This window comes from Callionymus lyra, chromosome 11 (genome assembly GCF_982586985.1).
Source record: "Callionymus lyra chromosome 11, fCalLyr1.hap1.1, whole genome shotgun sequence".
NCBI classification, from domain to species: Eukaryota; Metazoa; Chordata; class Actinopteri; order Syngnathiformes; family Callionymidae; genus Callionymus; species Callionymus lyra.
The window spans coordinates 9,165,536-9,192,637 of NC_141828.1; the positions used below are offsets into that span (position 1 = coordinate 9,165,536).

At 41.0% G+C, this 27,102-nt stretch overlaps 1 protein-coding gene across 1 annotated transcript in view; it reads right to left on the minus strand.

The window, feature by feature from the left end:
• Positions 1-27,102, minus strand: part of stk32c (serine/threonine kinase 32C) — a 92,574-nt gene that overhangs the window by 22,059 nt on the left and 43,413 nt on the right. The window contains exon 3 of the mRNA XM_087802982.1: positions 4,058-4,209. Within this exon, the coding sequence (XP_087659108.1) occupies positions 4,058-4,209 (152 nt within the window). The remainder of the gene's footprint in view (positions 1-4,057; positions 4,210-27,102) is intronic.

Genomic DNA, 27,102 nt, shown 5'->3' on the forward strand with positions numbered 1-27,102 from the left:
CTAAATTGGAGAACTATATGGGGGGGGGGGCACCAGGGATGAGGGTGACACTGCAGAATAAGGATCCTCCTGGAGTTGGTAAGAAAAGTCTTCTCAGAGGTGTAGTTATCGTTGTTCATCACATCAAGAACAAAAAGAAAGAGAAGATTTTGCTGCTTTTTCGAACAAGTTTGCGTGATCTTTAAGCCCCAGCAACGCTTTTAAAAAGTACCGCCATGACACTGGTACCGGATGAAACCCAAACCATACCCATCCCTAGAGATGTGTGCCAGGATGGAGTCTGGAACTGACTGGGTAGGTCACCTAAATATAGGAACGCTACGCCACTTGCAAACCTCTCAGGTTTACGGCACACAATGAGATCAGAGGCACTTTAATTTGTCATCAACGAAGTTGATCACTGACATCGCCGGCATCATCTCTTGTACCGGGAGTCGGACCCTCTGCTCTTAGGGATTTTCAAAAACATTCGCCAGAGAAAAGCAGAAGCCGGTGTCTTTTCATGTGCGACAAATCCTTGTGTGGATTTGGTCGTGCAGCCGATGATTCTTCCTTCCTCCTCCCGGGGTAATCCCTACAATGTAACCTCCGCTCCTACACATCATATCTTCTGCTCCGTCCAGGCAATTACGGCGAGCTGCAACACCGCTCTGGCTTAGCGCTCGCCTTTTCTCCCCGCTGACGCGACCGGTGCGCTCGGAATCTAATGAAATTCCTCTGAAGGTAGAGCCGTTCAAAAGCAAAAAAAAACCTGCTTTGACAGAAATAAATTGTGTCCGCAGGTTCGGAAAGAGAATAAAATATAAATCCTCTTAGTGGGCTCTTCATTTTTTGACAGAACGAATCAATGCCAGAGACTTCTGAGAGCAGCACATCTCACCTCTGCTTTCTACTTCCTCTGTGATTACAAAAGCCTCAGTGCCTCCGACGCCCGTTTGCTGTGGTTTTTTTCTTCTTGTCTCCTGTCTAACTGGAGCTGACGCGTCTTCCTCGCAGAAACGCAGGGAATGAAGTCGATTCAAAGGTAGGGTTTCTTTACAGGGACGTCCCTCGTGTGGACGTAGTCGAGAAAAAGCGGTTCCTGTATTCCCTGGCTGCTCTAATCCCATGTCCGTTAATAATTTACCACCACAAAAGGGAGGGAAAAAAACCTATAGAAGCTCAAGAGTGGCTCTGTTTACACGAGGGCACTTATTTGCAGGAAAACACAGAAACAATTCTTTGAATATTTGACAACGTGTCATCATTTGAGTGCTTGAGTTTGTTAGGTTGCGAGTAATGAATGCCATTTTTGGTTTTCCACAGGGAAACATAGCTGCTTATTATAAAGAGGAGCAAAAGCCAAGAAGTGCAGAGTCTGCAGCACTACTTATATATATATGCAGGTACATTCCCTACCATTGTCGCCACAGATACATATACTGACTTATGTAACCAATAACTAATTATACCATATCTGTGCAATGTAACCAGTACAATAATAGTGTTGGTGGGGTTTCACGATACAGTATGATACGGTGTCCTCATTTTCAAAAGCTACCAGAAGGCACTCTGCTTTATTATACTTGGCTCTAAACTTTAAAAGTTAATAAAACCTCACGTCATTATAAAAATGACTTGGCTCTGAAAATCACATCACTTATAAACAGAAGAGTAGAAACTTTCACCTTCCTAAAAACTGGGCTACGTTTAAATGTTGACTTCCGCTTACACTTTAAGAGTTCTGGGGGTATATTTGATATATAATAATACATTTTTATGGAGATATTGAAATTTCAAGATATTTACCACTTTCTAAATTACTTTTTATTCAAATTTTTTTACTTAAACAATTCCTGACAAGTAGGTTCGTATTCATCTTTACCTACCTGCTTTGAGGATCTCCTTCTCTCTAGTCACCCCCAATGACAATCTAGTAGTACTTTCCTCTCTGACTCCTTTAACTAGTGATGTGCTGGTGAAGCTTCTTGAAACAGTGTTATGTTGTTCAGAGGTCAGTAGGTGGCGCAATCAGTTTAAAAATGATGTTTCATTAGAACAGTTGTTCAAAACAAAGGAAAATAGTGCAGAGACGCCATCTAGTGGACTCTGAAAATAATGACACTGCTTCATGAAGCCTCATCAGACCATCACTACCTTTAACTATCTCAAGCCAGCCCTGGCGAAAAATGATTTGACATGGCCGGCAGGCGTTAACACATTATTATTTAGTTCAAAATGATCCTCAATAATAATTAAAAAGATCAGCAAGAAGAGATTTTACATTCTAAGAGTTCATCTAAAGACTCCCAAAAAACAACAAGTGCTTGGCTCATGATCACTGTTGGTCTGAGGCAAAGTCTTATCTTCCCGGTCCACCCCACAAGCACTCTTTTCTTCCCTCCTTACAGGCAGAATTCTTTTTTTTTCAGGCAGAAATAAATTACTTTTTATCACCTCTATGTTCTATTTTTATTTAAGCGGTGTGGAGGAAAATAACTTCCACATAAGTTGCCATTGTCTTCCACTTATCCAGAGTCTGGATGCAGCAGCTTCAGGAGGTAGCTCCTCACTGGGGAACCCTAAGCCACTTTGAAATAGTCTCTCTTGCCGCAAAAGGTCATCAACAGTTTTGCAACTGCGAGCTACTGCAGGGGAAATGTATGACCCAAAGTGCTACCATTGGTTTGGGACACACTTTTAAAATAACTTAATATATTTTATTAAATCTGAAAAAAGGATATTCCTTTTAATACACGTATTGAAATATCGATCCTCCAATAAATACCAATGGGGCAACTGGAAAGGAAACACAGAATAAAACATAATAAAGTGGATAAAGATTTTTTTGGGAAAAGTACTTCTACAACTTCTTTGGTGACCTCTGCTCTAGTGTGTCCTGGGTCTCCCCAATGGTTTCCTACCAGGAGGTCTCGCTCACCAGACGTCCAAGACTGTACTGTGTGTCTGTGCTGAGCTAAGGCTTTTGTCCACCCAAAATGAATGATGTGTTGACGAAGCTTCATGAAACAGTGTCATGTTGTTTAGAGGTGAGTAGGTGGCGCCATCAGTTTAAAAATTATGTTTCATTGGAACAGTTGTTCAAAACAAAGGAAAATAGTGCAGAGACGCCATCTAGTGGACTCTGAAAATAATGACACTGCTTCATGAAGCTTCATCCGACCATCACTAGATGTGTCAAGATCATTAGCGAAAAACCTAAATGTTTTCCCACAGTTTTTGGGCTCCCTAGGTCGTGATTTGAACCCCCCAACTAGAGGCAGCGCAAGCGTTTCGAGGAATCTCTGGCAAAAGATTGAAGAAAAGTTTACTGTAAAAGTCATCCTCTCCTCTGCGGCCTCTTGGGAAAATTAATAACCCAAAGGCTTCGTCAGCGAAACAATACACACCGAAGAAGTTGGCTAGCTTACGTGCATTAAGGCGAGAGCTCGAAGAGAAGACGCAGGAGCAGTCGCCGTAACTTGTATATTAAATAAATCATCCAGGACTCGGGCCGACGGATAAGCCCTTGCACTTTGTCTCGGTTCATCTTCTCACAATCTCCACATCATCAATCCATCACGGGACGTGTGAAAAACAAAATCACCTGGCAACGATCGCTCGGCGAAAAGATAAGAACACGCTCTGTCATTGGACCATTTACAGGAGTTAAGTGCTGGATGTAATTTGCCATGCATGCTGTGCCAGGTCCCCAATTACATTTAGAAGCGTGTCCCGCTCGGAGATGAGCGTTGAATAATGAAAGCAGCCTGGATTCACCCACATATCAGACTCTGGGGAGGAGCGAGGTCACTTCAGACCGCAGTAATTATCAAAAGTGGGCTTCGCAGGCTGCCATTCAAAAAAAAAATGTAAACCCTGAATTCTCTTTCTTTTTCCAAAGTTCTTGTTGGTTTGTGAAAAGGACTGTTTTTCCCACTCAAGCATGCAACAGCATTCGGAGAGCTATTTTAAGCAGCGTGAGCATGCACCTCTCCTCCCTCTGTTTAAGGGCACATCTAGGAATGCAGACAGACAAAGCAGCACATTGAGATTGTAGAAACGTTCGGATAGTCACCAGAGATTTACTAAAAAAACATGTTCAATTTCCTGAAGGATCTCAAGCTCTCTAAAGACGTTTCGGACCTCGTCTCTCTCGATGCACTGGTGCTTGTTCATGTACTTCATGGCGTACATCTTCTCCGTGTCCCTCTTCTGCACGATGCACACCTGCGAGGCAGAAGGAGAATCAGTCAGGACAACACTATTAACGCCGACCACGGCTATTATTACGGAGACACATTTGAGCTGCAACCAGGGCTTCTATGCAAATATGTTTCTAAAACAGCCCACAGCTGTTGATGAACGCCGAAGATGCAGAGCGACGATGATTACGTTTCTGCAGCCTCCAACGATATCTTCATTTGTTTGTTTCGGGTTTTTATTGTGGCGCAATGAAGGTCGTGAGCAGGACAAGCTTTAAAAAAAACAAAACATACTGCTAATAACACTCCATTAAACTGACATTTTTATTATACATAACACACGTTTTACAAGCTGAGTTGGTTCTCGCTGTTCCACAGCACTGCCAATGACACCTGACCCAATATAACTTCTGGAGGAGAACCAAGGTAGGAAGGAAGTTCTAGATGTCTAATTATGAAAGACGTTTATCCATAAATGTATAGAATAAAAAGAAGGATTTCATCTTTTTTAAATTGATGTACCATTATCGGACAGTAGACAACTTATTTGTGGTCTCAATCTTGTATTGGTCTAGAACAGGGGTGGGCAAACTCGGTCCTCAAGGACCGCAGGGTGTGCAGGTTTTTGTTCCAACCGATCGAGCATGCACAGTTTAACCAATGAGGTTTCAGCTGAAACAAGCAACACCTGACTGACAATCAACTGATTAAACTTCTAAGACACCTGATTGGTCAAAATGTGTCCTCTTGATCGGTTGGAACAAAAACCTGCACACCCTGCGGCCCTTGAGGACCGAGTTTGCCCACCCCTGGTCTAGAGGTTCCATGGTCTTGGCCCCGCCCTGGTATCCAGCTTTAATCCTGGTCTTGAAGCAAAATGGACCAAGTTCTTCAACTCTATCAAGTTATTGTGTATATCAAGTTCCCTATTTTTAGTTGATCTCAAACTTAGTCTGGAAAGGTTTTGGTCTTGACTTAGTCTTGTCTTGATCTCAACACTTTATGGTATGGGTAGGGTCTTGATATGATCTTGTTTCCTGGTCTTCCAAGAGGTTCCAAATCAAGTCAACTGGACTGTGTAGAGTTCTAGGACGACGTTTCGCTCGTCATCCGAGAAGCTTCTTTAAATCCCCTCCCACAGTCCAGTTGACTCGCCTTTGAACCTCTTGGATCACCATGACCTGGATGAATGAGAACCTTCACGGGCAGATTCCCTGGTCTTGTTCCACGATGAGTCAGTCTTGAGTAGAAATCTATTGGACGGACAGAAAAAAAGTTTCTTTCTAGACTTTACAGAGAGTGGCCGTAAGAAATGGTTTATCACATCTACCTGTATCGACTATGAGGTCTGACAGTAGACTAGGTTTCAGTAATGAACTGGGTTCAGACTCAGACTGGAGGCAAACAAGCAGTTTTGGGTGCTTTAGAGAAATTCGTCAGAACTAACTAAACCCCGGACAAACCTGTGAATATGTGATAAGACACTCCAGACACTCCACAATCAATTTAAGTTCATCTGGCTCTTGTTAACGGAGTTTGAGTGTTCCGGGTCGGGTGACTCGTGAATGACTCATTCATGCTCGAGCTTTCTGGCAACGAAACAAACTCTAGAAATCAACCGTCGAAGGAAGCTTTCGCGAATCAAAACCCAAGAGGGATTTTAATCGTATTACCCGATGAGTCAGTCAGAGTCTCTCCCAAGACTTAATCACACATATGCAGCATCTTAACAAGTTATTTGGGAGACTCCACATTATGAGGAAACACATAGAATTCAAGGTGAACTTTGTCTGCAGCAGAACTTTGTTGCTGCAGGAATTTAGTGCGGCTCCCTCCGGCCCACTTATTGAACACATCCTGGCACAAAAGTCAAGCAAAACTTCAAGCTGCTGGGAAGTTACAAGCATCTTAAATCAAACTCTGTAGAATTTCAAAAGTGTTTCCTGGACGAGATACGTTTTTTCATTTGGCTCTTAAATAAGTTGGAGAGTGACCGAACGATAGTCGAAGTTTTCAGAACAGACTTAATGAGCAGCAGATGGTCATCAAAAATACTTCCATAATAAAATACTTTCAAAAGTGTCTATAGTTGTCTTGTGTTTCCAAAGTGAACATGTGGAGCAACTACTGTTAGCCTTGGGGCCAGATATGGCTTTTGTCCCTCTTAAGTTAAACTATAAATCTGATCAATATCAACCAAAAAAGTGATTTTTCTATTATCTTGGTGCAATTACTTTCTTTTCTCTTTTGCATTTCTTTGGGGCAAACTATATCCAGATTATATGATCTATCTCCTGATAGATATTAAGATCTGAGTCACAGCGAGTCACGGATTTATGAGGTTGAGTCGATGACGAAGAGGACCAGAACAACTTAACTAGTGCCCAACCCATTTCAAAACGGGGTTCAAGAAGAAAATATACTCTTCTTCCTGACTACTATGACTACTAGTTGACTCCACTTCCTCTCCAGGACGTCTGAAGTATTGAACATGAAGTGAATGAGATTGACTTCTAGTATAACTCCTGAATTTTTTACTACTCTTGAGTTGAGTCCACAATACCGTCCCATAAAAACAAACATTTTCCTAGAAAGAGAATGTGAGTCACTCAGCTGGTAAATCTCCCTAAAGTGAACATGAACAAATCCCAGTTTAAATATGATTCTCTAAGAGGACCAAACATGCTGAATTTGTCCTTTTATTCACTCGTACTGACCTCCTACTCGGGCCATCGTTCAATGAGAGGTAGAGAAGCGCAAATATCTTTTTGGTCAACTGTGTCTCAACTCAGTGCCTCGGGCTTGTTTTCATCCCATTTCTGCGGTTCAACCTCAAACAGACCCAGTTTCTGTTGGCCCCCAGCGAGGCCAGTCGTGGCCATCTGCTGCTAGCTACTCATGCTACGCTTCTCAAAACAACGCTTTTGAACAATCCTACCGTTTTCCTCAGTGACGGTGGACACTGTGGGCAAAGTATTCGGATGGTGACATTTACTACTCTGGGGTCGCACAACCAGACAAAACAAGGGCGACAACACTGACTCATTATGCTGTTTTTTTTTTTTTAAATACCAGCTTTTTGTCCTTCAGCCCGTGCCTCTGACTCACTCAATATTTGATACGTCTTCATTCACATGCAGCGCAGCGTTCTGCCGCTCTTCCTGTAACCGTCTTATGTCTCTCAGCGCGACTATCACTTCAGCTCCAGATGTTCTGCCCACAGAGTACATCGAACGTCACACAAATGTATTTCACTTTGCAAAGGAGGTTATATGAGTATGATGACTGCAATTTGGCCGAGTCCTGAATAACCATCTGGATCCACAAATGACTTGGAGATTCATGAGTGTGTTGTGCGAGTGAGTTCCACAAAACTACTCCCAACTACTGTGTCATTGGAGTAATGGCTACCAATATGTTTCTTTATAATGCAAAGGTATTTAATTATAAGAATAAAATACATGTAATAAATCACCATTTAAGCTTAAATAAGATGCTTGGAATATGATGTCACAACACGATCTGGACCTTATAATCCATGTGTTTGTGTCTTCTTGTTTAGACTATTGTAACAGTATTTTTTCGGATCTTAACAAGAAGGATCTGTCTCGCCTGCAGTTAATACAAAACTCTGCAGCCAGAATTCTGAGCTGCTCTAGTAGAAGAACTCACATTTCTCCGATCCTTAAAACTCTTCACTGGCTTCCAATTTCTTTCAGAATCCATTTAAATTTTTTCAGATCTATTCATGGTCAGGCTCCTCCTTCCATCAGTGATCCGATCCAGACTTACACCCCAGCTCGGGCTCTGAGGTCTGTGGATCAGAATCTACTGATGGTTCCTGAACACGCTTCCGGACCAGAGGAGAGAAATCCTTCCAGACTGTTGCTCCTAAGCTTTGGAACGATCTTCCTCTGTGTTTGATGATCTACTGACTCCTTCAAGAAACATCTTAAGACATTTTTACTTGTGCTTTTTCCTGATTTTCTGAGACTCCTGTGTTTGTCTTAAGTTTCTTGATCTTTGAAAGTTTATATTTTATTGTGTATTATTTTTGATTGTTCAAGTGCTTTGTGACCCTGGTCTAGAAAAGGTGCTTTACAAATAACCTTCACCTACTTACTTGGCGGATGTCTGCGTTCCCTGAGTGTTGTCTCTAGATTATTGTCAGCTCTTATGTCCAATACTTTGACACTGGTTCAGATTACCGTCTGTCATGTTCTTTAAGATTTATTCTATTTTTCTTCATAAATTTCTTTCTCTTACATTTTCTTCTAGTTTTTGTACTTTTGTTTCATCTGGTTAGTTTGTACTGTTACATGTATTACTTGTTTTCTTTTTTTAGAATTTAAAATGTGATTTTTTTTTTTTAATTAATTAATTAGTTTGCTTTTGAGGGTCCACTCTTTTACAGTTTTAACTATTGTCTTATCACAGGGTCAACATAACCAAATAACAAAAGTTTGTTGTATCTCTTTAACCGTGGTCGTTCACCTTGACCCACGAACATATTTGTTTTCAGGCCACGGGGTCATGTTGACCCAGAGACAACACAAGGTTAAAGGAAAATGTAAGTAAAGTCTCAGCATGAAAAATATAGTCCAAATTGCAGGCTGAACAAAGTGTATCAAGATGACTCTTTAGTGGTGGGCAATTCAATTTCCTCAGGGGCCAGATTTTATGCAGTGTCTGTCGCCAGGGGCCGTCAAGTAAGAATAGGAGCAACAAGTATAAAATAAAGTAATGAATCAACCTAAAAGTGCTAAAATTATTATTTAATTATTGCATTTTATATCAGTTTGATTTAAATAAAAAAAATGGATATAAAAGCACCTTTCTACAAATATTTCTTTTTACAATATACGCCAAAATATAACAAAAGCTCAGGACAAAAATGTCCTAAAACTAAAATCCTTGAGCCACATTTAATAAACAAAATAAATAAATAGATAAACAGAAAATAAAATGTTAGTTTCCCTACAAACTTTGACCTCATGAAGGCCACTTATATACAGGCAAGGAGTCGTACTTCCCCTGCTTTAGATGGACGACAACATTGTCTTCCTTCAGTCGACACAGCTTCGACTCTTTGTCTAAATTGAGTATAGTTTGGCTTTAACGCAATAGTCCAGCAATAATCCCTGCAAACGTCGAAGACACAAACCGACTAAGAGCCGGTCCTCATCAATAACCTCATCGCTCGACTACGTCTTTGAACTCGTCTTCAATAAAGCCTTCAAAACGAGAAGATGACGGTGGAGCTCCCCCTGAGCTGTCGTCTCTCGTTTAGAAAGCATTCATGTTCATTATGGGATGCGCGCCTCTCACGCTCCGCGGCGATTGAGTATCGATTGCATCACGGTTTCTAATTTTAGAGCCTCTTTATTAATTGTGCAGGAAAAAAAAAAGCCGGAGCTCAAATATCACGCCGCCGGCTCAACCCCCTTATCTGGAATCCCCAGGAGCCGGGTCAGCGTCTCGCAATGACGAAAAAAAAAGGACTTATTCATATATTCATGGGGCACATTAGCAAGTCAATGCGGGCGAGCGATGCGGTGTGGAGGTGGAGGGAAGTTACAGTTTGGAGGTGAGAGGTGTGAGAATGGAGGCTACGTACGTTTTAAAAGTGCCGCTAATGAATTCTCCCACGTTATCTAGCGCGCGATAATTACCGCGGGCGGCTAACTTCTATTTTGTCTTTGTCCTCATTAACGGACACCTGCTGTTGCTACGGTTTCCATTTAAAAAAAAAGGTCACTCGGTGAGAGAGGGTGACACTGACCACCCGGTTCCCGAAAGAATGGTAGTGAAGATAGGAGACGGCGTTGGACCAACAATGACGGAGATGAATCAAGAGACTCAGGACGACCAGCGATTTTAATGGATGAATTAGTGGAGGTTTTTATTTGTAAAGCGTCTTTCACAGACCAGGGTAAGTGCTTGAACAACAAAACAATACTTAAAAACACACATTTAAAAGCGTTAGAAGGCCAAGACAACACAGTGACATTTATTATGAACTGAGAGAAGAAAATCAAAACACTTTTCTATCCAAATATTCTTTTCACGATACCATTTTGATTTAATTTAATTTAATTTTTTCAATTGTTTATCCTTCAAGACTAGGGGTGTATTTAGATATTTGGGGGGGTCACGGAAAACTCAGTCATGGGGATCTCAACTATCTACTACAGTAGGAGTCTCCAGCTGTTTTAACGGACAGACCTTCAAAAAACAACCTTAAACAAACACCATATCTGGCAAAAAATAAATTAATGTGAAGTGCATGAGAACTACATCTTAACGCTGAATCAGTTCACCGGAAGTTTACAGGTTTCTTTTTTGAGTAAACTTCACAGAAAAGGCGACAATGTTAGTTTGATTCCATAGAAAATCTGGTCTTTTAATTTCAAAATAAAAGACCTTCTAGGAGTCGTTAGCGCAGTCGCTTCAATATCGATTTCACAGCAAGAAGGTTGACGGTTCACCTCCTGGTCTGGAGGGAGGCACCTTGTGACCTGTCTGTGTGGAGTGTGTATGTTCTTCCTGTGTTGCGTGGGTTTACTCCGGGCACTCCGGTTTCCTCCCACAGTCCAAAAACATACAGAGGTTGATTGAGAACTTGGGGAAATTGTCCGTAAGTATGAGTGTGTGTGTGAATGGTTGTGTGTCTTTGTGTGCCCTGAGACAGACTGGCATCCTGTCCAGGGTGTCCCTGGCCTCTCGCCTGAAGAAACAGGGATAGGCTCCAGCCCCCCATAACGGAAAAAGTGGTAGAAAATGAATAATCCTAATAACATCAACTAAGAATGTTAGTTTTTATTTCTGTGCGCTTCTGTATCAAGTTCCTCATGGACCAGATTCGGCCGTCTTGTGGTGACTAGACCAGGGGTTCCTATACTTCACCAGGTCAAGGCCCCCCAGACATCATTAGACCGGGGACCCCCTTTGCCAACCACATCAAATTCTTAAAAATATTTAAATAATCATGAACTTTTAGAGTATTTTCTTCCTATTATTAACTTTCAATGTAAGGTTGGCATGAACACTGATATGAACAATAACTAATATGTTTCGTTACCATAGAAACCGTCATATTAAAGTCTTTTTTATATATATATTTTGAGAAAAAAAGTTCAACTTAAGAACAACAATTCACTATTTTTCATTTGATCTTTTTCGCGCTGAATATATCTGAAATTGCCATTTCAACGCATTTCTACTTTAAATATACTTTCTGTCAGAACTAATTCGGGTCAAAAAACTGCATGCAGGCTTTGCCAGGTGAGTTCCCTGGTTCTGATGTGACTCTAATTTTAGATGTTTTAATGTTTTATTCAGAAAAATTAAAATCAAGAAGAATCTGCAGGTCTAGTTGCAGCTTCCATATCCGATCCAGGTATGGGTTTCTATCCCCACCTTCACATCCGTCCACCGCACTTGGAAAAGTTGTATTTTCAACACTTGCTCGTGGGCGGCACACGCAGCAGATACAGCCTGGAAAATTGTTGAATGTTGTGTAACCATCAGGCCGGATTTGTGCCACAGTTAAAATTAAAACACCAAAAAAAAAAAAAAAAAAATTGGCTTCTATAACTTTTACATGCTGTAACTTTCTTCGCCCACTTTCATAACTATTCACTAAAAACACTTTTCCTTTAGTTGAAGGTAAGACCTGGTCTAGAGACTACTAGCCTTGAATGAAGACAAGAGCTCGGTCTTTCAAACTCTTAGACCCCAAACTAAGAGTTGATCAACAAAGTTGCATATTTTTCCATTATTTTAAGTTTTGGGCACCTTGAACAAGACTTGGTCACCTTAACCCTTGCTTTACCTCTGGGACAATGTGACCCAAAGGCCTGGCAACAAATGTGTTTGTGGCATCCCTTGTCTTGTGGATTTACAATACACATTGATGGAGTCTACTGACTCCTTTAAGAAACATCTTAAGACGTTTCTATTTGTTCAGGCTTTTCCTTGATTTTCTGGAACTCCTGTGTTGTTCTCAGTATTATCTTGATCTTTAAAATATATACTTTTTTGAGTATTGTTTTGATTGTTTAAGCGCTTTGTGACCCTGGTCTGGAAAAGCGCTATATAAATAAATCGTACTTACTTACTTACTTACTTACTAATAATGGAAGTACACGTGAGCCATCGCCTTTGAACACATTTTTGGACAATTTTTACATCATCAAAATCTAACTTTGAATTTGAAAAAAAGAAAAAATGTTCAAGCACTTTTTTAAATGCATTACAAACTTCTGGTGAAAATTCAACATCTAAAAAAAAAAGGAAAATTGTTCAGAGGTCTGGGATCGATTGCTCTTCATTGGTTGCCTGAATGTTTAAACTGAATTTTGTTTACACAGAGTTTCTCACACTGACATTTATTAACATTTAATTTTACTTTACACAATTTTTTACACTTACATATTTTTACAATGATTGTTTTTTTCAGATACAATTTTACACTGAATTTAATTATACATTTAAAAGTAAAATTAGATGTATTTTTAAATTCAAAATCCGATGTTGATGCTGTAACAATTCAAATTAAAGTCTGATGGCACATTTTTACTTTTATAATACTAGAGTAATGACAAACATCTCTCACACATAAAGTACATTTGGGGACAGAATTATCCCCCAAAAAACAATCAGTCAAGTGCTTTCAATTTTTAAAACCATGAGTGTGTTAAGTGTTTAGATTATTTTCTCCTCATTCAGTCATTTTGCTTCGTCTTCTTCTCACAATAACATGGTATCAGCGGCTGAGTTGCTCACAAAGTCGATAAATTCAGCGGCAGACGGCGTTCGGTCGCGAAAATGGAAAAAACTCAATCGAAGAGTAAATACAAAAAACGAAGAAAAAAAAAAACCTGCCATTTATGGGTCGCTTGGTTTTTGTTCACGCTCACAAACCCCTAAAATCTGTGTCCAGAAGCAGTCGGGATGACAGCGCTGGCTCCGGGTGGGAAGCTGTCACCACTCTGGCTGTAATCTCTGACCACCAGCTGCACATGGCACCTGTTTATCTCCCCTGAAGAGAGCGCTTTGGACACACACACGCACACACACACACACACACACACACACACACGCACACACGAGAACACAAAGTGCATCGATTCCTCTCCGGCTTGTGCGAGGAGCTTGATGTCATTAAGAGCAGATTCAAAGCGGCGTCTGCACATGAGAGCACCTGTCAGTCTCATCAGCGTCTTCAAACACGTCCTACTTTGCATCACAACAAATCCCGCGACTCGTCCTTAATGGCTTTGGGCCCTGGAGCATGAAACTAACTTTGTTTTTGTTTTTTTTTTCTTCCCGCCGCACAATCATTATTTCATCAGAGAAGAGGCGTCGCCGCTAACGACCAAGAGAAACGTTTCCCCCTGAAGCCGATCAACGTCTGAGGAATAAATAATTATCCTGTCGTCGCGTTTCTGCTCTCAGCAAATGGTGTCAGAGGTAGGATCAGTAGGGCTGAGTATTGGCGAGAATCTGGCAACGATACGTATCCCGATATATGTGTGGCGATACGATATATTGAGATACTGTAGTAACAACGATATATTGCGATATATTGCGATAATGTAGTAACAACGATATATTGAGATACTGTGGTAACAACGATATATTGCGATAATGTAGTAACGATACATTGCGATACTGTAGTAACAACGATATATTGAGATACTGTGGTAACAACGATATATTGCGATATATTGCGATATATTGCGATATATTGCGATAATGTAGTAACGATACATTGCGATACTGTAGTAGCAACGATATATTGAGATACTGTGGTAACAACGATATATTGCGATATATTGCGATATATTGCGATAATGTAGTAACGATACATTGTGATACTGTAGTAAGAACGATATATTGCGATATATTGCGATAATGTAGTAACGATACATTGCGATACTGTAATAACAACGATATATTGCGATACTGTAGTAACAACGATATATTGAGATAATGTAGTAACGATACATTGCGATACTGTAGTAACATCGATATATTGCGATATATTGCGATCCTGTAGTTACAACGATACATTGTGATACTGTAGTAACAACGATATATTGCAATACTGTAGTGACAACAATATATTGCGATATATTGCAATACTGTAGTAACAACAATATATTGCGATATATTGCAATACTGTAGTTACAGCAATATATTGCGATTCTGTGGTTACAACGGTATATTACGATATATTGTGATACTGTAGTAACAACGATATATTGTGATACTGTAGTAACAACGAAACATATACTGTACTTACTGATCTCTGGGATTTCGAAAACGGTCTGTGATCTTTTGTCACTAAAAAAACTGGTCGCAACACTCACTTAAGAACCAGGATTTTTAAAATAATTTTTGATCAGTATTTGTTTTTCTAAATTGTTATTACACAATGAACACCGTAAAACCGAAAAAAGTAAGGATGGATAGTTAAAAATGTAATTTATGTTGGAAAAAAAGAGCTGAGCCAGGAGCAAATACATTTAAATTTGGTCACCTTTGTTCATTTGCATAAACATTAAGCTTTTTCTTGGAATCCTTCTCGTTTCCTAATTTCAGAACTTTATTTTTAATTTCGGGCCTTCGGGTCACCTTGACCCTAAGATAACACAAATGTAAAAAAAACTGTTTTTGAAGAGTTACAAAGTAGAAATTCTCCTCCTCCAGTTGGGATTTTGGCAGGTTTTCTCGTGGACTAAGTCAAACTTTTTTATATGAATTTATATTAAATCATGAGTTCTTACAAAAATATAACACAATGAAAAACTAAAATGTATGATTGATAACTCAAAAGGAATTTGTCGTTGAAAAGTGGAAAAACACAATTCGTAGGAATTTCGTTACAATTCATAATAACAAATGAAAAACTCACTAAGAACAACTTTGTATAATTGTGTTATTAAAAGGTTAAAATAACAGGTAAGTACACATACATTCCATAATTCACTAAGAGGGTAAAATAGTCGGCTAAAAACAGAACCAGGCTGAACTAATTGAGCTTTGGAAAAAACTGAATAAAACTGCGATAGTGTCGAGGTGTTACCTTGACGTTATCAAAATCTCTTCTCAAGTGTTTCCTGCCACCCCAGAGAGCTCATGTCATCCCAGCGAGAAAAGAAATGGGGAAAATCTCAGTCGAGAATCAGCTCTTAAAGAGCTATTCTTGACCTCCGCGATCAGCAATCTCAAATATATAAATATATATCTCGACCTCCGGAGCTCCAGCTGCCATCATTACCTCTGCATGGAGATCAGATTGCTCGGCACCAGGCGGGCCAATCGTGGCGCCGGAGCTCCCTTGCGGGGGGGCGTGGACGCCTAACCGAGGGACACGGTCCTGTATCGCGGAGTCAGGTGATGAAAGCTTCAATCAGTCGAAGGGGAAAAAAAAAACGAGAGCCGCCGGTTCGCACCACCGTGGAGAACGACTCGCTGCCAGTAACAAGACGGATCTGTCGGGGTGTCAATCACGCTAATGGCTGGTTTTATCCATCGGCTGAATGTTATATCGGGCTTTCATACGAGGGTTTCGGCAGATTTATCTATCAGCGTGATGGGGAGCGCCATATGAGCCGGAGTCTTCTGTCACGTCGATGAATATGTATGAGGGTTTTATTGAAAGACCACACATTAAACACCTTGAGTCGAGAGACGACTCCAGTTTTTCTATATGTTCGCTCGTCCGTGGCATCTTTATCTGTTTTCCTGTCCGTGCGGTTGTTTTGTTTGAGATGTTGACGCAACGAGTCTCTTCAGGAAACACATCAGCCTTCATCGTTTTGTATGTGGTTCATTCTTTCTTCCAGTTCTTTTATTTCAGGTCAGACCTCTTTGTGTTCCGGTGCCACCGACAAGGGACCGATTTCTTAGGTTAACTGGGACGATATAAATCTCTCTTTATTGCCTATTATTTTCCCCTTGAATGGTTTCTAAACCTCCAAAATTCTAAACTTTGTTCAAAAACGTTTATTTCAAGTAGGTACTTTTGGCAAATTAAAGCGATATTTCTTAAAAAATGTCTAGGGATGGATATTGTTATATACAACAGTACTTTTGTAACCCAAACTTTTTCGCAATAAAATATTTCAACTGATAAAACAGCTTCTGAAATGAATAAGTATGACCAATTTTCGACGAAATTTGAGTATATTTGGTTCTTGTTCAGCTCTTTCTTCCCCCAACGATTACAGATGCAGTGTCTAGCATCTCGAAATTCCCCTCACTCTAGAACAACACCTTGAGATGCTTGAAGAACAGTACTTTTTTTCTGAGAACTATGGCATGAAAGACATCAATTTAAAACATTCTTTGATTTTTAGATTAGATTCGATTTTCTATCAATCTCTCAAAAAATTAAATTTGATCTCAAAAATATTGATTCATTATATCAGACACATTCTTCTGGTTATTTTTCCTCACTCCTGAACAAGACCCTGAGATACTTGAAGGTGGTGATAATGAAGCTTCATGAAGCAGTGTCATTATTTTGAGAGTCCACTAGATGGCGGTCTCTGCACTACTTTCATTTGTTTTACTACTAACTGTTCTAATGAAACATCATTTTTAAACTGATGGGCGCCACCTACTGACCTCTAAACAACATGACACTGTTTCATGAAGCTTCATCAAACCATCACTACTGCAAGAACCTCATTTCCAACCTTGAGGGGAGATTCCAATGTTTTTTACAACTGAGAACCATGGTCTCAGACTTCAGTGAATGAAGTCCCCTCTCAAAAATAATAATGAAAGAAGGAGAAATATTCCTTCCAAATTTTGAAATATATTCCCTTTTAGGATTTTTGTGAATTTATGTTTGAATTTCTCTCTAAGAAAACTTATATTAAACCAAATTTTGTTCGACTCAGTCACAAGTTCTTGTTTTTACAGCGAGCCTTGTTGAAACATAACAATTCTCTAGAAATATCAACTAATTGTTTGCTGGAATTCCAGGATAATCTTCATGACAGAACATTGTTTATTTGAAGCGAGTGTTTTGTGCACCAAAATCAATTGAAGGGAGTCGAATCGACCGGCGTGACTGAAGTTATTGTTTATGGCGCCAGCGTGTAGATCAGCGCTCCATTCATCGTTTTGGATGTTTAATCTATGGGAGCAGCCTGATGGCGCTCGGCTGTGTTGCGTCACGACTGGAACCATTAGATTATTAATCAGTCGCCGCGAACCCAATTACTTAATTGCTTCATTGTTTGACCGTTTCTTTCGTGGAAAAGCGACTCACAGAGTCTCATGGTCTGCTGGCTGTGATGTCGAGGACGTTGAGTGGTCGAGAATAATAAGGTTGTTAAGAAGGAACTAACATCGGAATCAGGTGAATAGTGGAAATACTGGTGACACTTTTTTGGCTTTAAAATCTCTTTTTTTTGTATTATTTTTTTTATCTCTTGTCTATATTACCATTAAGTGTGTTCACAATAAAAAATAATTCAATTTTTAAATTCACAATTCACATGCATTCATATTCATGCTGTTTGTTCATTTTTGTGTTGCAGTTAGACATCCGGACACTAGATGCCAGCATTGATTACCTCCTCTGCAGATAAGAGGAACAATACAATCCTGCAAGATTCCAGCTATGACTGAGGACGAGAGGATACAGTCGACCCCTTAAGGTGGATGTTTTGGTTTAAAACAAATGAAAGCAGTTACGACTTTGTCGAGAGTCAGTTCTGTACTCAGGCAATACTACAATACTACTACAATATAATCCTGTTCCTTCAGTATTGCAATGTATCGCATCGTTGACATCGTTTCGTTTGGTAGATTTTTGCCAATAAACATTCCTACGATTGGATAGTTACAGACGGTTGGGAATACACCTTTTTTTTTGGGTCAACACTGGAGGGAGTTTTTTTGTTTTTGTCAAAAACTGAGTACCAGAGGTTCTCCAGTGTCGGCATCTTGACATGAACAAACATGTTGAAGACAATAAAGGAAAATACTTTTTTTTGTTATTCAGGGTCGTCTCTCCGATCATGAAGAACTAAGAGCAAACGTTTATTTGTGTCTCTTAATGAATAGTGACGTTTTGTTGTGTATTGTGACAGACGGGCGACTTGTTTACTCTCGCTCCTACCCCGAGTAGCTGGATTTTGTAACCAAATCCATGAAAGAAATGCCTGGATGCTTAGATAAGTTGTTTTTTTCAGATGCACTCTGTCCTTCTCCCGACAACGTTCAGCATGTTTAATTACACTTTCCTGTCAAATCCCTCGGATTCAACGTGTCCATCCTCCTGAAAGTTCATTTCCTTGAAGTGATAATTGATTTGTTGTTGTAGTTCGTGGACAAATTGGTGTTTACTTGTGTTGAGTTAACACGAGGCGTCGTTTTATTCTGCATCGACAGGCCTGGCATTTCCCTCGGCGGCAACAAATCCCTGCATAATTCTCACTGACTGAGATGTCAGCGTAATAACGCCCCGCTCGTATTTACACACGGAAATCGGAAAATCCTTTTTTTCGAGCCTGAGCCGTCTCAGTTATTAGGTTACACAAAGTTTTTGGCTTGACCCGGGAAGACGTCTGATCCGTGACTCCGCTCATTACCGTCATCGCGGTCCCGGAGCCGCCTCGAGACGGACGGACGATCTTTTCGTAAACACTTTCATTTCCTGCGGGCTGACAGGCCGGAGCAGCCTGAGCATCCAGCGGAATGAAGCAAATGAAAGAGCAAATGATTCCGTCTTTTTCCTCCGGATGACATGTTCATCAGACCCTGAAAATGTTTGCCTCGCTTCCCGTCCTCAAAGCGCTCGCCCGATCGCACGTTCCCAGGTTAGCGTTCGCTTGTACGAGTGCCTTCCAAATCACTGCTGAGGCGTCAAAGTAAGTGAACAAACTGGAACCCCAATCTCAGAGCTGGAAAGATGTCAGCACTAAATGTGCTAGATTTTCGCTCAACTTAAAAAGAAGGAGTCAAGCTGCGCTCCTGCTCGCTCCCCCCCTCCGGCACTGGTCCTCGATCTTGTTTATCCTGCGTGTCTCAGCGAGAGGCTTCTGGCCGACTTGGCACTTACCTGACCTAGAAAACCCCCCGCCCCCAAAAAAAAATCCTCAGCCCACTGACGCCGTCCACTAACTTTCACGCACCGAACTCTTTTCTCTGTGATAACGGTTGAGATTTGAGCGAGAGAAGGAGGCAGGCGGCAGATTAAAAAGGTACACAACATGCCGTCCATTCTGGGATTTTTAAGTGACTCTCGGCTTTGAAGCGCGACATGAAAGAAGCCCTTTTTTTTTCGAGAGCCGAGGCCGACGCAGCTGATGTAGATTTAATAACTGCCTGTGTACACAGAGTCCGGACGGTGAGAATAACCAGAGGGGGGGGGGGTCCGGTCGATCGGTGGGACGGGGGTCTGAGGAGGCACACGGTCACATCTTTGGTTCATTCCATCTCCCAGATTTATGGCAGTAGGAATGCATTTTTTTTTTTAGACTTACAAGGACAGAGGCCTGAGGACAGCCTGCTCGTATATCTAGTAGTTGCAACAGAGTCATCTGACTCTCACCGATCAAGTCTGTCATTGTTTGTTCGTGGTCACAGTTGTGGTGACACCGACGACCCGAGCCACCTCCGGCAGTGGAAGACTCTGATCTGAGACCGGAAGGTGTTCAAACCCTTTTCAAGGAAGGTATGATTAGATGATGAGCAAATTTAACTGATACTGGAATCAAATTTTTCCCTATGCAAATATATGTTGAGGACAAGATCTACATGCATTTTTATTATTTTTTATAATCCTTTTCCACACTATATACTCCCAAAAACCTACTTTATTTTAATAACAGGCAATTAGAAAATGTGCATTTCCAGAAGAAAATGCAGCGTGAATGCTGACTCTGCTGAATCTGTAAACGTCACATAATAGAATTGTATCTAGTACTTAACTAAGTGTGTTGATATAAATTGAAGTTTCGAGGTAAGAGTAGATTAAGTTACCTGAAGGTCAAAGTGGAAGGAGTTAAAAGATGAGTTGAAGAGTTTTCCTATTCAAGTGAATGGGGAAAAAGTTATTAATAAATAACTGCAATTCATTGGACAATGGACAAGGTTTAAGCTATCAACATTTATGTCAATTTGTAAACCCATCATTGCATGTGGGTTCCCTCTCAACAACTCTCTCAGTAACGGTCACCTAACAAAATATACGCCTGTGATGCTTTGCCGCCCAGCCAATGAATCACAACTGTTTTTTACTTTCTACACACCAACATAGACCTTGTATGTAAATACAGAACTGTAGCAACCAATCAAACGTCTCTAAATAGGGCAGTGCGTAGCAAGGCATCATGGGAGTCGGCGGGTGAGGTATTTAGTGCCTCCTACTACGTTTTACAATGTTAATAAAAAAAGTGAACAAAGACAAGAAGCTTTTTCTTCCCTGACCATAGAAAAATAATCTGTGAGACTTTCAAAGGTCAATGGCTGCGATTTAAGTGTAAAACTCACCAACATTATGGTGTAGGAGATATATTGTTAAATGTAAGAAAACAGACAGACTTTCTTTAAGTCCGGGGCACCATTTTTTTTATAAAACCCCATTGACACTTTCAATTTTATCGCTTTATCAAACGTGGAGTCATTTCAGCTGATTCCACAGGAAATTAATCCACCCGAGAGAAACTTCAGTCCAGCCTGCCGAGGTTAAAGAAGCGTATATTTGGTCTCGCCTCTGATATCCTGATGTCCAGCCTCGGGCGGCGACCGCCGCGATGATAGAGGATCCTGCCTTCCTGGAGACGAGAGAAAACCTTAAGTGAACCGTTTCGGCTAAACGAGAGCCATTTTTTATCATATTTCTTTATCTGATTTTAATCACGGAATCTCACCTCGTCCTGCCGTCACAGTTTCGCAATTTATTCTCCACGCTGATATCAAAAGTTGTGGAGGTGGAACAAAGCTCTTCCCGACAACTCAGAGTAAGAGAAAATGACACGGTCGGATTCCCCTCGTGGGGAGAAGGAGGTGGGATGATGATGAATTATTGAAGGTGGTTAAAAACCTCCTGATTCATTTGTGGGGTTTTTTTCAGGTGAAACTACCACGTGTTCGTACAACTTTGATTTTAACTACAGTAGAAGTTGAACTAACCCACATTTGACACCCAATTTCTCTGGAGAATAAAAGTTCAAATTGTCAAAGTTATGTTTAAGTTAGAAGTTAAAATCCTCAATTTATTGGGTAATCATTTATTGTTTAGGTCAATAGAATACTTTTCTATGGCTGGCTAATAGTATCTAAGACATCAAAGTAAAATCCACAATTAAAGATCAGTCGCATCAGTCACAAAGGGAAATGACAATGATGAGATAAAAGAAGTCAAATTAGTTAGTAAGTAAGTAAATTATATTTATAGAGCGCTTTTCCAGACTAGGGTCACAAAGCGCTTAAACAAACAAAACAATACCCAATAAAATATATACTTAAAAGGTCAAGATAACACCAAGAACCACACATGAGTTCTAGAAAATCAAGGACAAACACTAGGGGTGTGTCCCATATCGCGCACCTCTGCACTTACACTTAATATTTTGTGCGTTCCAAATAGAAGTGTCCAAAGATGTAGCAATGAGCACTAGATTGGCGCACTTAAATGGCCAGAAAATCCACCTGTGTCTACATCTAGAGATACGTTGCTAAAAGGAAGCTACTTCACTGACGACACGTCTTCGGAGCAGATACCGGCGTAAATGTCTCAAGAAAAAAAACACATATTGTGCCAAAAAGCACAAAACAACCATAATAACACAATGAAACACAACTTAATAACTTGTTTCGATTGGTAAAAAGTGCTGTCAAGTGTCGGTGATAGTGTTTCAACGACTGGTTTCAATCAGTGTTAAAAAGTAGTAGAAACAATTTCCCAAAGGAGACCTCCTGAGGGATCAATAAACTTTTACCTTACCTTACCTTAAGAAGAAGCTGTCGAGTCATTTCCTGTAAGTGTGTAGCAGCGGAGTTTGATTTTAGACTGTACTACCCTGTCCAAATTTGAGCACTGCGCAAGTATGTTCACTGTCTTACAGTGTACTGTAAAGCAGTGCACTTTGAGAAGTGTGCGATTTGAGACACAAGATAGGATGAGGAAACCTAAGGCTTATCGTAAGCACCTTATCCTTGGCTTTGTTTAGAGAATATTTGGCACTCTCGATGTCTCACACCCATTAAATCCATCTGCCGCTCGAGTGGCTTTTTATCTCCGAACCCATAAAAGGAAAGTTTACCAGAAGGACACATTGAAAACTTCGAGGGGGTTGTTGTTTTTTTGTTGCGAATTCAGCTCCTATGTGGTCACAGTTCCTCTCAGCGAGTCTGTGTTAGCCACGGCGAAAGCAAAGCCTCCATCGTCTCTTGACCTTTCCCATACGACGGAGGTGTCACTCTGTGACCGTCCTCTCATCATCACCTTCCTCGCCACTTCTGCCGCTCGCCGACCCTTCCATCTCCTAACGAGGGGTTTTCACGCCTCGCGTGGGATCCACCTGCGACCTCCGACCTCCCGCGTTCGCCCGTCTAACCCGTCAGTCGTTGGCCGCCTGTCGTCTCACCTGCAAACCTTCACACCACCTGCCTTAATGAGCCCCGCGGCGGAAATGGATGTCGGCAAAACAGTGTGAGCCGAGGAAGCCGAGTGACAAAGGTGAGTGGGGGGGGGGGTGTTGATGCACATGGCGGCGAAAGAAAGAAGTGAGTGAAGGGAAGAAGAGGAGCAACAGGGGAGCAGGCAATTATCCTTAGTAGATGGCCGTCCAGCCCGGGTAGCAGGAGTGAAACAAATGAGCTATATCTTTCACTGCCGGGGAAATAATCACACCATCTTCCCATCACTCTGCTCTGCCACCTGGGGGAAGTGGAGACGCTTCCAAATATTAGAAGCCAGGCACAGAGAGAGACCATCGCCGCCGGTGGGAATTCAAACAATGCCACGTTTTTTTCTTATATCGCTCCGCCAGCACAGGTGCCGCCGCCGCTCTCTTCCCCGTCAAACGTTTTTTTTTCAGAACCTGATCAAATACGACGGCAAATAAACAAGACAATACGGGCGTTGTTTACGGCCCCGGCTCGGAGAAAGTTTTGTCGGGATTTTGGTTTCCACTTTCAAAACATGACAAAATCTTGACGGAGGATCCTGGTTGACGGAGGAAACGTCGGTCCGGATCAGTGACTGAAGATTCTCTTTGACAGCGGGCCGGGGGGGGGGGTGGTGGTGGTGGTGGGGGGTTTTGTAGCGTCTGCCTGTTGGCAGGAGCTGGAGGGCGGGTGGAGGGCGAGCCGGGGTTCCTCCGTGATCAAGAGCTGCTTTCCCGTAATCATTGATTTTCACAACCTCTGATTTTAAAGGCTTGATCGCCATCATAAGAGAATTTTCATAAACAGACGGCTGGAAGAAAAGCACATACATCCGAGGATGTGATATCACTTCCTGTTGGCTTTTATTTTGTATGCTTTCATCAGGATTTATTACTTTACGACCGTCTCACCATGACGTCTCTTCCCTCGCCGGCTTCCAATCGCGACCAGAATATTCCCTAAAGACCATGAGAGTACCAGGACCAGGTTGTGGTACGATAAACCTTGCTGGTCCTTCACTGAAAGTCTTGCTCTAGGAACTCAAAATAGTTTCCAAAGTGTTGGAATAAACACACAGTTGAACACTTTATGCATCCGAGTCTCTTTCAATCCAAAGATGCAAAACCAATCTTCTTGCATAGGTCTATATATTACTATTTAGCATCGCTAGTTAGCTTAGCTTCTTGGTTTTGAAATCCATGATCATGAAAATGAAGATAAACGCTTCTAAGTCTGTCCTGTTTCCCAATTCAAGTATGACTATTGAAGTTCCTTAGTATCTGCTTTTCTTAAGCACTTCCGTGGCTCGACTGATTTCCTAGTTAGAGTCAGAGGTCCACACCTGTCTCTAGTCCTGCTGATCATTGTCGTGTTTTTGGACAAGCAAAATGTCACCTATTATTTCCAAAGGTTATCTGATGATATATTTTTTTCCGTGTGGACCTTATAAGCCCGGTATAAACACAAATCAATAAAGTATCTTCCATTAATCAAGAATTGTCCAAAAAGTAAATACCAAGACCAGGAATCCAACAACTTAATACCTGATTTATCAAGATTCTATCTAGTAAAGTTACCCCTAAAACATTGTTGAATAATAAATAGCACACGTTGTCACAACATCAATGGGATGTGTTTGGTTTTAGGAATCTAGTTCTTTGTTGTGTTTGACTTTTTTTTATTGATAGTTCTGGACAGAGCAGTAGGAACTACACATAAGTGAAAGAAGAAACCTTCAAAACCATCCCGGATCCAGATGGAACACCCAATATATCTACTCGCTTCTAGCTGATCCTATTTGATGAGTCATGCTGTCAAATAAAAGACTAGAATCACAGTCTTGGATCCCCCAAGTGATCCACAAAACCTACCTGTGGTATCATGGAAACTTTTCTGATATGTTGAAAACCTCACCGTTAATGTGTGTTTTGTTGAGTTATGTCTTTCCAGTACTGCTGATTCAACTATCGAAGCTAAGTTTTTCAAATCTGTGACACAAGCCTGCTTTTTTGGTGACTCACTCAAGTGTGAAAGACCACTTCTACTAAGTCCAGATGTTCAGTCGGGGAAACTAATTCCAGCAAAAAGGCAACAACTCCACTCGTGACACCAGAGGTGTGTTATAACTCAATTCTTTTCAAGCACTAAACTCCTAAGCTTTCGTTAAAGGCGTCTTAGAAAGAAGGTCGGCGCCGAGAACAGGTCTCTTCAAAGCGCCGGGATGAAGCCGACTCAAATATGCAGTTTTGGGGGGAAAAGTTAGCAACGAAAACCTGCCGTGTAAGTGCTAAAGATAGAGGCTGAGGTGAGAAGAGCAAAAGAGGCACGAGGTGTGCGAGCAGATTGGAGAGGAGGAGGAGGAGGACGGATCTTCAGGACCTCTCTGATCTTCAAGCTGCAGCCTCAAAAACCGCCTACTGTGCAGGAGCAAGACACGCGCTGACAACTTCAGTGAGCTACAGCAGGAGACAAGCTGGTGACCCCACGGAGCTCTGAGGGATTACTGCCTCACCTGCCTCCAAAACATCTCTGTGTGTCAGTTTAGATGAGCTTCTTTAAACTTCTCTTTGTTCTTATGTTCAACTTTTATCAACGGTGTCATCATCTTTTTCACCAAAGAGTTTGACCGACTACATATCTGGGTCTGACCCAAAGCCTCCACCTAGTTCAACATCTCACTAATCAAGTTTTTGTAAACTACAAACTAAAAAGTATTGATAGAACGAATACGTATTCAGCTACTAATAGACCCATAAAAGTCCATTTTTTTTAGTCTATGTGTAGCACTAGTACTACACTTACACTTACTATTGAAAATAATAATAAATCCATTGCCCTCCATTTTGCATTTAGTCTACTAGTACTAGACCAGAAAACTAGTCGTACTATTAGACCCCAAAAAAAGTATACTAATAATGATACTATTCGATCAAAAATGTCTACTAGAAGGAGAAGAGAAAGAACACACAAAATGTTTACTAAAAGAAAGAAGTACATCATTATTACATCTAAAAACATCTAGTAGTACTACTAGACAAAAAAGTATACTTAAACTAAGAGAGCAGAAAAATACTATAAGAACTCGTAGACCAATACACATATATAAAAAGTAGCCCAGAAAACGTTATCTGGTACCATGTATATACTATACTAATACTTAATATAATTATATATTAATTATATATTATTATATACTAAATAATATATACTTAAACTTTATAATACACATACTATGAGTATTAACAGACCAAAGAACATATTCATGTACTAGTAGACTAAAAAAAAGTAGTAGATAAAAAATGTTTACTAGAACCCCTTGACCAAGAGACAACACAAGTGATACCACAAACACATTTATTTTTTGGACCCTGGGTCACTTTGACCCAAAGACAACACAAGGGATACCACAAACTAATTTCTTCTCAGGCCTTCGGGTCACCTTGACCCAGAGAAAACAAAAGGGATTCCACAAACACATTTGTTTTAGGGCCTTCGGGTCACTTTAACCCTAAGTAACCACGAGGGTTAAATGAAGAAAATCTAAATCTTGATTTTTGCAATTTAAAGAAAAAAAACCTTCTTCAAGTTCCTTTTATCGTCCAAACCTGAGTCTTTTAAAAGTTGAGGTGTAAGTAGTTCAGCGTTTGTACTTTTGTTATCCGGTCACAGCTTTCACCGTCGCCGACCTCGACTGTGTCCGACGGGAATACGTGCAAAAACTCAAGTGTCCGGAAAAACAGCAGCAACGGAGTCGCGGCCTCAGCGGGGGAATGGCAGCGCCGACAGGAGGACGTCTAACAAGGGCGAGCTTTAACCGCCGCCCCTCAGGGCGCCGCTCTGACAGCAGGAGTGTTGGTGAGGACGAATCAGCTCCACCTGGACCAACTCGTGGTTCTCCACTGTCCCCCCCCGAACCCCTTGAGGGACGTCGCCCATGTGTCGCCCCGTTAACGCGTGTAAATCATTATCTAATGCTTGGAAAAACATTTGTCTAAGCAGAGAGGTGCCTTTTTTTCCAGCGCCTTCCCTCCGGCGTCACAGGAAGTGACAGCCGCTCGCGGGAACAAAGCAGGAACGTGGAATTAACATAAATTCCGATGCAAATGTATTCGGCATCGGGCGATGATTTTCCCGGAGAACAGAGGGAGCCGTTTTTGACGGAGGATTCCCGTCTGAACGCGAGAAATGATTCGCTCAGACGTTATCAGCAAACATTAGCCTGAAATATGGGATACAAAGTAAAGATTAGCTATTCTAATTTTCACAGCAACACACA